At 35.5% G+C, this 13,396-nt stretch overlaps 2 protein-coding genes across 2 annotated transcripts; one reads left to right on the plus strand and one right to left on the minus strand.

Moving 5' to 3' along the window:
- Positions 1 to 104: 104 nt before the first annotated feature.
- On the minus strand, positions 105 to 7,725 carry slc5a8l (solute carrier family 5 member 8, like). The gene is made up of 15 exons (XM_046846114.1): positions 6,926 to 7,725; positions 6,601 to 6,666; positions 6,320 to 6,371; positions 5,901 to 5,968; positions 4,688 to 4,842; positions 4,384 to 4,524; positions 4,141 to 4,270; positions 3,959 to 4,047; positions 3,734 to 3,846; positions 2,794 to 2,861; positions 2,122 to 2,208; positions 1,695 to 1,885; positions 1,389 to 1,501; positions 1,191 to 1,279; positions 105 to 645 (listed from the first exon to the last, which is right to left on the minus strand). Exons 1-15 carry the CDS (start codon positions 7,280 to 7,282, stop codon positions 532 to 534), a joined length of 1,833 nt encoding a protein of 610 aa, XP_046702070.1. The 5' UTR covers positions 7,283 to 7,725; the 3' UTR covers positions 105 to 531.
- Positions 7,726 to 9,600: 1,875 nt separating this feature from the next.
- tshba (thyroid stimulating hormone subunit beta a) lies at positions 9,601 to 11,459 on the plus strand. Its single transcript, XM_046854922.1, has 3 exons — positions 9,601 to 9,757; positions 10,090 to 10,267; positions 11,064 to 11,459. Exons 2-3 carry the CDS (start codon positions 10,103 to 10,105, stop codon positions 11,331 to 11,333), a joined length of 435 nt encoding a protein of 144 aa, XP_046710878.1. The 5' UTR covers positions 9,601 to 9,757; positions 10,090 to 10,102; the 3' UTR covers positions 11,334 to 11,459.
- Positions 11,460 to 13,396: the final 1,937 nt, after the last annotated feature.

A 13,396-nucleotide genomic window follows, 5' to 3' on the forward strand; every position in this document is an offset into this window, starting at 1 on the left:
AAGGTCTTGCTTTGTTATTGCATGTATAACACAATTTGTTATTAATTCAAAATCACCTCCAAATGTATGTGTATATTTTAGTTTTAATAGTGTGATAAAACATTCCCTTTTCATACATTCATTCAGTCGTCTGCTATAACTGCTTTATCCTGACCCGGTAGATATGAAACTTATTAGTGGAATGATGAGCATAAGGCAGGAATACATACTGTACAACACATTTTCTCACATACACACACACATAAGGAGGCAGTTTGTACAATGGTCCCAGCATGCTGCTATAATAGGTCTTTATTGCATTAAAAAAATTCAAAACAAAATAATAAATAAACTGACTTTAGATTTTAACTCTAAAAAGTTATGAAATATTACACATGCTATCAAAAAAGAAAGTTGTAATCAAGTGTTTGATTAAAAAGACCACTTTCTCATCTCCATGTCTGGACAGAATTAGTCCATTCAACCTGTAGCCAGTACTGTCATGTTTACAGTATCATGAGTATGCTATGAATTCGGTGACAAAAGAATGGTTTATAACTTGGTAATCTTGTCACTGTCCTTCAGTTTCAGTTCGTGGTCAGTGAACTGAGGATTGTCCAAGCCATACAGATGCTCTGGTCCGGTCTTCTCAACCAAGTCAGGGTTCTGTTAAGAAATTCAGAGAAGAAGAAATTGCAAATTTCATTTTAACTTCATAAGGTTTTACAGAGATGTCTGAAGTGGCTTTCAAATAATAACTTTAATAAACAGACACTTTAGTTTGACATTCATAATTTCTTTTTGTTGTATGCTCCATATTAAAATGATTTATAATTTTACATCCAGCAAGAAGCTATGTGAACTTTAAATAGAGATTAGGTCAAGGAGGTGTAGACTTTCTTCAAATTTCCTAATGACTAAAAAACAGTTTCAAGCAGAAATCTAAAATGATAGCAAATGGTACTACTATAAAAAAATAAATTAAAAAAACATAACAGCCGGGTTTAAGCCAAATTTGAAACATGCAGTTAGCATGTTTTGATTTCCTTTGCTCTGGCCACCCAAACTGTGTCCCACCTTCACTACTCCATTTAAAATGTCTTGGATCTTTCTTTAACATGCAAACACACCAACTACAAACTATGTTAACTATGTTATGCCTGAAAAAAAACTATTTTATACATTGCATTATAAAAAGTGAGAAGCTTTACCTCAGAGCGTGTTCTACTGCAGCTGAAGCAGAAAAGGTCTTTCTTCCGAACAAACATATCTGGGTTTATCTTCTCCTGTTTACAGCCACCTGAAATGAAACAAAACATACAGAGTTCACAGTCAACTGCATTACTGACTGTTCAGAACCTCACAATAACAGAATCTCACTATTATTTGTAGTAGTCATAGCATCTTACCTGTGATGGCACTTATAATTAGCCCAGTGCTCATGGTCACCAGCATGGCCACAGGGCAGAAGTATAGGTAGGACAAAGAGTACCAGGAATCTGCAATAGCTGGTCTCACAACACTGAATGATAAATAAGAGTTGTCATTGCACTTATTTATGCAAGGTCACTGCAAAAGATAAATAAGGATGCTGCTGTTTTAGATTTATTACAGAATAAAAATAGACATTTATCTGTATCAGGCAAAAAGCAGGTCATGATTTTTCTAGTGGTGGGACGTAGATTATATAGAACCGGAAGAAAAACATTTCTTGCCTTGGCTCTGTGGTCAGTGGGGTCATAGGCCATGCTGTCACTGTAGTTGTTAGGTTTGTGTCTCCAGTCTTACATCCGTCCACACTGAGAGGAAGTGGGTTGGTCTTGTTAGGTAAAGGAGGGTACACCTGAGCACCTATGCCCACCCACAAGGTTATAATCAGACCGAGTATTAATCCAGACAGGCTACCCTGAATACAAAGAGAGATGATGTAAACATTATACTCATTAAACAGTTCAAAATAGTTCAATAAGTCATGATCATATTTCATGATACAAACATGACTAGGCAGCAATGAGATACTAAGTATACATAAGTTGCAATACTTTAGACATTACAAAATGAATATTGAGTATGTAAGTAAAGAAATATATTCGAAACATGTTTTGTAAGTCACAGAATGGAGTACTACACAAAGTGACTCACAATGGAATTAGCACAACGGAAGAACATGCCCAGCAGGAAAAGCCCCAGCAGAGGTCCACTGATCATTCCAAATACAGATAAGGCAGCCTGAGGGAGAAATTCAGAAAAAATCAAATAGCGTGTCATGACAAAGATCATACAGCAGGGGGTGCTGTTTATCGTGAACAGTGCGGAACAGGAACGAACTATGGATTGGGTTCTCAGCGCCTTCATAAAAGTGATGGAAAGATCGGATCAGTTTAGTGACTTGGATCTTTGAATCTCGTTCGTCAAAATGAACAAATATTTTTTTGAATAATTGTGTTCATTTTGTTTATTTAATCACCTTCATAGTATGTATGTATATATATATATATATATATATATATATATATATATATATATATATATATGAATCACGTGACAAAAGAACGAACGACTCAGACCAGAGGACTCATGAGATGAACTCAATTCTGTCTCCTGTGTAAAGCACTGCATAGTGTATATGTTAACTGGAAAAAATGCAGGCCAGTGGTGATATGAGGTTGTAGCTGAAAACACCTGAATTAAAATTATATATATATATATATATATATATATATATATATATATATAGAGAGAGAGAGAGAGAGAGAGAGAGAGAGAAAATCATCTTGTACAATGTGATTAAATATAGAATTTCCAGTGTTTTACCTGCAATATACTTCCCATCAAAGAGGCAACTGCTGCCATAGCAATACAGAAAGCCCCAAAGAAAACACCTAGAAATTTAAATGAAATTGGTAAATCATTAATGCAAGCAACACAAAAGCTTAGAGAATGGATTAATTATTATTATTATTATTATTATTATTATTATTATTATCATTATCATTATTATTATTAAATAAATCCATCAGAGATGGTTTCTCTTAGCTTAAGCTTCCATTCTGACAAACATAGCAGAATATTGTTTGTTAATGGTGGTTCATACTTTCATTCATATGTGGCAGGCCAAGTCCTACATTAAAATTAATATTCCCTGTAACTAAAGGTACCATGCTTGTAAATTTGGATTACTAACATGGCTATATCTGGATGAAACGTTGTAAAGGCTAAGCCTAAAGGTGCAGTTAGTTCGTACCTTGTTTAGCACTTGTGTTAAACTTACACAAGCTGAGAAAAAGCAAAATGCAGTAATGACATGGTTTCTGGGATAAACATTCTAGGACATATTTGTTTAGAATTCCTGCTCTCTGTTATGTTAAGGTGGAGATAAATGAAAGGATCCTGTTTACTCGCTGCTAATTATATACTCTGTGCAAACATACTAATGTTCTCTGATGTTCTTTTTTGTTTGTACTCTTTTTTTCTTCTAACACAGCTTTATATTTCCACACTTTTTTCAACAATGGTCCATGTTTTTTTCTTCTTCTTTAATCAGTCACTGTTTGGAATCCACTTTTTATTTCAGGTAATAATAAAATTTACTCTGATAGTAGGAACAGTCTTCTACTATGAATTACATTTTACAATCATTAAATACAATCAATAAATTTTTTATCCATTTCAAGATAACAAAATGACTGTGTGATTTATTGCCTTGATTCTAAATATGATGCAACTGCCAATCAAAACTGTAATAAAAACTTACTCATGCCCATGTTAAGCCATGACAGCTGCTTTTCACTCAGATTGGGCCACAAAGGTTTTACAAAGTCTTCCACTGTGACAGCCACAAGAGCATTAATGCTGGATGAAACCGTACTGCAATAATAATAAACTGGTTAGCTAGTGACCAAAACCATTTAAAGCGCAACATTTTTACACCAAATGTATTGTTTAAATGGTGTCTGAATGGAGATGCTTTTTCCCTCACCTTAAAGTTCCACTGTATGCAGCTGCTACAAATAATCCAGGAAGGCCTGGAAATTCTGCTAATATGTCCATAACTAAATACGGCAGAAGCTAAACATACACACACACATATATAAATACAGGGTCATTTATTGGGAACCAGTTAACCTCCTGTTTTTATCACTATACTTTTGTGAGCTTCACCTGGTCTGAAGAATTAACATCTTTGTTAGTAAGAGGATCACAGTCTTTATAGATAGAGTACATGGTGAGGCCCGAAAACATTGCCAGGCTCACAGTAACCCACAATCCCACCATATTTACATACAGAGACCTGCATATAACAATAGAAACAGAATAAATAAGAGATATGAGACCTGAGAATTCCACTAATTTACCATTGATATTTGTTAGTTAAAATTGGATGAATGCATATTGCATACTCACATTTTGGCATGGGTCATACTTTTACAGGAGATATAGCGCTGCACTTGTGATTGGTTAATGGCATACATTGACACCCACATCAGACTGCCCCCGACAACTATGGTCCAAAAACTGTGCCGTCTAAGAGGATCTGGATCGAAACTAGAGAGATAGTGGGATAGTTAATATTTGGGCACCCAGAAAAACAACCAAATTGTTAGAAGATATGCACCCAGGTGTTTTATTCAATAAAACGACCGTCACTGTGTGACAAGCTAACCCTGTCTCTGGTTAATTTATAACACTTCTCAATCCAATGGATTACCTAAACGTGTCTAAGCGTCCACCATTGTAGTTATCCATCCAGATTTTTCCCAGGCCTCCCTGAATCACGGCCCCACGAGCGATAACTGCTATAAACCCAGCCAGCATAATGACCATCTGGAACACATCTGTCCATATGACTGCTTTCAGACCTCCCTGTTAGGAAGATCAGAGTGCTGTATGTTACTAAGCCATGTTACACACATCGAACAGCAATCAATTCATTTACCATAAAGTGCACTTTCATATTTCAGTCACGGATAACAAATAGCATGAATCCGTCACACATCAATACATCTTCAATGCTTTTACAGTTAACATGAGAGATAAGGAAAATCATTTAAAGATGTTTGGATAGAAACATGTAAATACATGCCTGGTTTGTCTTTCGATTCAACTAACATTGGAAAGAGAGTTCAAGCTGAAGTAATCCTGACTATATATGCATAACTAGCTTTTTTTTTCCAGACCACATATGAGTACAATGACATTTTTTTAGGTCCTATGATTCAGATGTTGAAATAGGTAACCAGCTTGTGCTTAAGAAAGACTTTGTAGTACTTTAACTGGTTCTGTTTATCTATAAAAACCACACATACTGGCAACAATGAACTGTTCATACTGGATGTTATGTTTAAGACATTCTGTATCTTTAATAGTAAGCACAAGGGCAGCTGATTAAATCATGCAGAATAGTTTCTGTCATAGTTTCGGGCCATTAAAATGTGTGTAAAGTGTAAAGAATGAATAAACCATAAGCGATGCTCACTGAAATAAAGTGCTCTCAAACGTCCCAGATTCTTTGTATGCTAACATCTTTGAAGTTTGTAAATTCCTGTGTGTGTGTGTGTGTGTGTGTGTGTGTGTGTGTGTGTGTGTTTGCGGTTGTACATGCAAATGACTGCACCTTGTGCTCATTAAAGACTATGTTGTGCACTCTCTGTTCTGTTGCTTTCGCACTATCAGTTCAAGATTCTCTAGAAGTGCTGTAAGCTTCCTCATTAAGTGCTGTTTGAAGCTTTGCTTTGATTTCCATAATTAATTGTAAAATACGTCAATCTAAAGGTTTACATAACACAGTATTACATAGTACCAAGTGTTAATATTTAAACATTTTTATAAATATATATGAACCAATGAGCACAGTCTGTTACATCAAATATATGTAATATCTGTGGGTCCCTATTCCTGAGAATAAGTAACATGTTACTGACCAGGGTACAGTATATGATGCAGACAATGCCTGTAGCCACCAGCACTCCCCAAAGGTCCAGGCCAGTAACTACAATACAAGCAAAGAGCACTTTAGGAAACATTCTTTGTATCATAATCTCGAGATCCATTTAGAATGGATGGATTAGACTTAATATTTTCATTTTTATATTACAAGAGTTGTTTTTTTTTACTATGTGAGAATTTTTGATATATAGCAAATCGAATACTTGATATATCCGACACATGGACTTTGTATTTCTCTGTAGATAAACACCTGTTAATAACAGCAATGATGTATTTATCTTTTGGCATGGGTATCATTCCTGATAGATGTGAAAGAGAGAGTGTTGACATTATTTAAACTAATGATAATTCTTTTTTTTTGCCTATTTGATAATATTGCGACAACAGGACTTACTCTGATTGAGGGCAAGCGCTGGGGCATAGATAACCATACCTGTGTACAAAACCTTTTAGACAGAGGGAAAGACATTAGATAATTAGCCATTGACCTGTTGGTTTTTCATTCCAGACCATTTTATGACTATATGCATTACTTCGAATATTAGTGCATCAGGCAATTACATGGTGGAAAAACAAAGTGCGCACATGGCTTTTTTTCCACTGCAATACAAAGACAATTAGGTTCTGTAAAATGTATGAAAATGTTTGCCATAAATAAATGAAAACTCAGCTCACTGTCTGGACTATGTACATAGATGTTCCGATCACTCGAATAACCTTATTGAAGCGCAGCTCCAAGTACTGAAAAAGAAAAAGGTTTTTAAAGCATTAATAAAGACAATCACATTTCTCACACAGATTTCTTTATTATTATTATTAATTGGTCTTGCTACTCATCATACACTAAAGTAATTTCTATATTCTTTTAATAGCTATTTTATTACTCTCTATTTTCCCTTGTCCCAAAGGGGGTTAAATTAATAGCACTTGTGGCTTTACCACCTCTAAAGCATTTTGACTGTGTGTTCACTTGTGAATTGTGTTTGTCCAGCTCTCTTACCTCGTATGTACTGGTGATGCCGAGGCGATAGAACAGAGGCACAAAGATCTCTGCAGTGATGGTGGACATGATGGCGTAGGAGAAGGCGAAGAGCCAAAATGCTGTGCCATATTTGTATGCCTCCGCAGGAGTACCAATTACTGTGATCCCAGACATGAAACTGGCTGTGAGGGACATGGCTACTGGCACTGCTGTCATCTGCCGTCCACCCAGCAAGAATTCCTCACTGCTGTTTTCCTTGCGGCTTCGGAAAGCTTGAAAGAGCCCAATGCCAGCAGCTCCCAAGACCATCCCAGCAAACACCACATAGTCCCAGACTGAGAACGTAGCTGTTGGACCTCCATCACCAGCCATCATTCGTAATAATAAAACAACAAAGACAAGAGCTCACTCCACTGTCAAAAATTCAAACTGCCTGGTTTTATCCTTCTATAGACAATCTGAGTGTTACAGATGTTACAGATTTACCAGACGTTTTTTTGTTGGTCTGTTATAAAGTTAGCTTTTAATAGAGATCTTCAGATCTCAAAATCCATGCAATAAAGACATCTGTAAAGTAAAGTAATTCCTTTTTCAGTGATTGCAGGGTGGTGTTCCTCTCTGGATTAGTTAGACTCTCTTTTTGGAGTTAATGTATTTAAAGCTGCTCCTTACACTCCTGTAGAGGAAAATAGCAGGTAGCTGTTTCACTCTGAATAACTGATAGGAGGTAGCATGCTGTCTTTCAGGAGAAACTACAAAAAATGTGAGTTAATGTTCATTAAAAAAACGAAGATGTCCTTGCCACACACTGCGCTGTTCGATTGTTAAACAGAGCTTTTATAACCAGGGTCATAAAGTGGGTTTGTTTGACGTAGAGGACACTGAGAATGTACCAAGCTCAGCGCAATGTTCAAATGATAACATATTTTTGTGGTTGATAAGCCAGACTGTTCTTTTTCTTAACCACAAAAATGCTGAATATTAATTCTGTCTGACTAAAACTGACAAAACAAAATGTTTAGTTCAGCACCTCATACTGTTTTTATTAATTAGTCATAGACTATAAACAGTTATATGAAGTGGATACAGTGGCTGTTGATTATTGTTTCCATGATCAACATGTGAAAATATTTATTTTTTACAGTAATTACAGCATGGTAGGCACCCTTATCCAGAGCAACTTACATTTATCTCATTTATACAACTGAGCAGTTAAGGGTAGTTGTTCAAGGACCATCCAGTGGCAGCTTGGTGGTGATAGGATTTTTTTTCACTACCAAAATACCAACATATGAGCTATATTCCCAATACTCTATTCTTCCCAATATTCTTTATCAGGACATATAAAAAGAAAAACAGGGACACAGTGACAGCCACACAAACCTTCCTTGTCAATGATTCATTCCTACACAGGGATAGGAGGCATATTTGAACTACTGTGCAATTAATTCTGCGCACATTCCTTCAAAAATATCTAATTTTGAACACATATTAAACATTTTATGCTGCTTAGAAATGTGGTTAAGCTACAAGTTGGTAACTGAATTGCTCACTAGGTGTATATTTTAAATTTCTTAGAAGTGAAGCATTTACATACTATATTTAACCCTGAAGTGAATTCCTTGAACAGTTAATGACTCATGACCTCATCTCCCTCATTTACTCTCTCATTTACAATGCATTCCTTATTTTCAGTTTGTCTCTCTCTCTCTCTCTCTCTCTCTCTCTCTCTCTCTCTCTCTCTCTCTCTCTCTATATATATATATATATATATATATATATATATATATATATATATATATAGTATAACAGATTTTTCTGAAGTGAAAAATTTTAGCTAGAAACTCACACCAAACAAGTCAAAGTTTATGATAATGATTAAAATGTCTGATGTAAAATTAACACTCACACATCTATCACTTGTTTTGGTGTACAGTAGTTTCCAAAAATATCTTTTGGGTTTTTTTTCCTTAAAAGATAAGTCATTATTTTCTGAACCCAATGTGGTCTATCAAATCCTGATAACAAGCTTATAAAGTAATCTGGGATAGAGCAGGAAGACATCTACACTGTTGTTCTGATCAATGATTCGTTCTTAAGACCAATAAAAGCTTAATATTTCACTATTTTGGGCTTGGCCAATACTTTTGCCTAGGAGTTTATATCTGAAACCACTTTTTAATTAGTTTTACTTTATACAATTAAAGAAATTGTTTAGCAATGGCCTTTTAGCAATGGCTGTATGCAAAATATAAAGTAAACTGTTAGTATATCAGCAATAAATTCTTGTTTTGATCATGTAAATGTTGGTGTACTTCAATTTATTGTGTAAGACCAACAGCAACCGGACTTCTACCAAACAAAGGCTGTAGACACAAATTATTTCATTAGATCTCATTAATGTAACTATTAGACTTTAATATATTTCAAAAAAATTTAAAATATTTCATTGTGAGGTGACTTATTTCTCATTTAATTGAGTATGCATTCGGCTAATGTATGTTCAGGCTGCCATAACAGGCTCTAATGATTACAGGGAATAATTACATCATGACCAAGCTCTATTACTATAATTAAAATTGAAGGCCAGTTCTGACTGGGAAACAGCTGTTCCTTTTAGTTGCTCTTTAAATTTGAGCCTAGCAACAAGCACCAGCAGGCCTTTAGTATGGTCTAGCGATGTGCATGGTGAATGCAGCTAATATGAGGATGAGGCCATGTTTTTATGAATGATGCACTATGGTGATTTTCAGATAAGGAGACAGTGGGATTAGGTTGGATAAAAAGGTGAACAATATAAAAGCAGAATCATCACAGAATTTACAGTAGTCTGGCTGCCAGGGTGCTCAGGTAAGAAAGATTCTTTAAGGTATGCTTCTGGTTTTGTTCATTATTTTCCTGGACTTAATTAAACAATATAACGGATTTGTAGTTTAAGAACTTTGTATTTAGAAATTAGAACAAAAGTAGATTTAAGAACTGAAACACTCCAGCAATGCCATTCAATATGTTCATTTGCAGTAATAAGATAAGATAAGATAAACCTTTATTCATCCCACAGTGGGGAAATTTCTTAATATATACCTGTTAAAGGAATATGCACCTTATATACTGCCCCTTTTTTAAAAGTTGACAGTATGGACAGTAAACATTATTGCATTTGTGTTGTTTTCTGATTTTAGCTTGTCCAGAGACATGATGTTTGCTGCAGTGTTAGTTGCTGGAATTCTAGGCCTTCTTGTTGGAACAGCTGTACCTATGTGTGTCCCGACAGAATACACTCTCTATGTTGAAAAGCAAGAGTGTGACTACTGTGTGGCCATCAACACCACAATGTGCATGGGTTTCTGTTTTTCCAGGGTAAGACACCTGTTGTTTAGAGCAAGTTTGTAAACTAATGTGAGCGCTTATCAGTAAATGCTAGGTCTTCTCTGGCATAAGTAGAGGCTTGTAGAGTTCCCAGAAACATGATGATGTTACAAAAAATGTTAAAACTTGATGCGATCCTGTTGTGCTGCAAGAAAATATATAAACAAAATATTGCTGAGCCAAAGAAATCAAGACCGAGCAGGTTCTTGATTTTTCTTTCTACAATTGTATTTTCATTTCGCCGTAAGTAACCTAAAAACAGCAACTTTAAATAGCAATATTTAAAGTTTAATATTTAATGAAAATTAGTCTTTTGCAGGCTTTCTATAAAATCTAAATGTTTGTATATTACATTATTTCGTTTGGTTTTGGTGAGTTATATCTACCACTGACAACATGAAACTACAAATCAGTGATAATAAATAAGTCCAGTGAGCATAAGGTGACACCTTTCATCAGACTGAAAAATGCGTTCATTTTTCAAAAGCACTGTGTGAGACTTCATAAGAAAAACTGCTTATCAGTAAGAGAAATGCACACTTTACACAAGCACAGACTTGCACCGTTATCTAGAAAAAAATGTGTGCAATTCACAAAAAGATCCTTGTAAAAGATAATTTTTCCTTGTAATTTCTGTGAAAAACTAATACTGCTTAACCTAAGCCTTGCATAATATACAATTGTTTGTGCTGCATTGCTAAATAAGAACCATTTCTATTATTTTATTTTTATTTTTATTTTGTGATGCACTTCTGTTTATGTCTTTTACATGTTATGCATCTCTTAGGACAGTAACCTGAAGGAATTAGTGGGACCGCGTTTTCTAGTTCAGAGGAGCTGTACCTATCAGGATGTGGAGTATCGTACAGCAGTTTTGCCCGGCTGTGGTCTTCATACTGATTCTCACTTCACCTACCCAATTGCTCTTACCTGCCATTGCAGCATGTGTAACACACGCACTGATGAGTGTGCTCATAAAAGCAGATTCAGTGCGGCCAAGTGTTCCAAACCCGTCCAACATTTGTATCCCTATCCCTGGCAGAGTGACTATATATAACCCAGCTTCAGTGATAGTTTTCATAACAGCTACATTTTAGAGTCAGTTTGGAGACATGAAGCGTTTTTTTGACGCGATTTGCACATATAATAAAAAAAAATGACACGTAATAAAAACGTGTCTGCAGTCAACAGTGAATCAACTGTTTTGTTTGCTCAGCTGCTAAAATTTTATGAGCAGTGGTATTCCATGATAGGCCTTCATATGGTCAACAATCTGGTCATCCTAAAAAATTGTGTTTGTTTATTAGCATTAAGACCAGGAAGCTTCTGTAAGGCATGTGTCATTGCCTTTGAGTATGAAGGTAAAACAATAACTACAAGTATGAAACCAGGTCAATGCTTAAAATAGAGCTTGCTAATCTCAGTAGAAAAGTGGTAACACTGTTACTGTAAGTAATCCAAAGCCAGTTACATGCTACATTGCCATGCTGGCACATGTTTGTATTGGACTAAACTGATGCAAAAAAAAAAAAAAAATCTTTATTGAGGTTGTTACAAAAAGGCAAATCATACAACACACACACACACACACACACACACACACACACACACACACACACACACACACACACACACACACACACACATATATATATATATATATATATATATATATATATATATATATATATATATATATATACACACACACACACACACACACACACACACACACACACACAGTGGTACCTTGACCTACGAGTGCAATTAATGTACGAGTTTTCCGAGGTACGATCGGTCACTCAGACGATTTTTTTGCTTAGTTACACGAGCAACAAATTGAGGTAAAATTGAGACGCCTCTGCTAGATGGCGAAATGAAGCCAGAAAGCGAAGATTGTGACAAAAATTAAGATAAGCAAAGAAGAAAAAGTACAAAATGTTAAAGTTTAGGGATACGTAGTGTACAGGAGTGATAGTAAAAAACTATCCGCCTCCGCTTTTCGCCTTTACCCCCTCTCCACACACACACACACACACACACACCACGTTTTCGTTAGCTCAAGTCGTCTCATCTCCAAGGAAGATACACTGAATAAAACCTTATTATATATTTACATACTCTTTTTATTGTTTTTTATACAAGATTTGTAATTTAGAAATGTATTTTCCAATTTAATAACATGAAACATAAAAACGGGGTGTCATTTTGAGGGTTGGAACGGATTAATGCCATTTTAAGTATTTTCAATATGGAAAACTGATTTGATGTGCGAGCAAATTGAGATACGAGCTCGTCCACGGAACGAAATTAACTCGTAGGTCAAGGTACCACTGTATATATTGGAGGAAATCCAACTAAAATGAAGTTCAAATCAAATAACACCAAACATAGTAAATAATTTAAAGTTTATTTATTTAATTTTAACAATAACAAAGTTTGCTTAATGATAATAAACAATTGCTATTAGGCAAATAAACTATTTCTTGTAGGTTTCATGTTTCCATTACTTCTGATGAACAGTGAACAGCAGTTTTGTTTCTAAATATAATTGGTGGCATTTTGCTTAGTAATTTGTACAGTATTATATTTTACATGAAATTATAAATGAAGATACAGGAATGTCAGTGAGTGTGTGAGCTTAATAAAAAGAGAGACTGCAACTTTAAAATGACGTTCAGTGGCACTCTAAATGGCTGCTGCTGTCGCCCCCTGTGGAAAAAGAATGCAGTCAAGATGGTGCTAGAATGTACCGCAGACAAGTAAGGACAAGAAAATAATAATGGGGTTTAGACTTTAGTTTGCCCAGACATGAACGCTATCAGGTCTGAGCAAAGAGGAGCTTCGCCTCGACTTCTCCGGAATGACATAAACGCGGAATGCTGCGAGAAACTCCTATGATTCAGTTGCAGGTCACGGGCTTCAAGGCACGTGCTAAATAGAGTTGGGAAACGAAATTCCATCATTGTCTGTCACTGATTGGTGGACTGGTCTCCATAACAACAAAACCCCGCCCTCTTAATTTTGTGACAGAACTCTGTTACTTTGTGACAGAACTCTGTTACTCTAAGAATGACAAGTGACAGAAAATGTATTATATCTATGTATTTATTCATACAG

This window comes from Silurus meridionalis, chromosome 1 (assembly GCF_014805685.1).
Source record: "Silurus meridionalis isolate SWU-2019-XX chromosome 1, ASM1480568v1, whole genome shotgun sequence".
In the NCBI taxonomy this organism is placed as follows: domain Eukaryota; kingdom Metazoa; phylum Chordata; class Actinopteri; order Siluriformes; family Siluridae; genus Silurus; species Silurus meridionalis.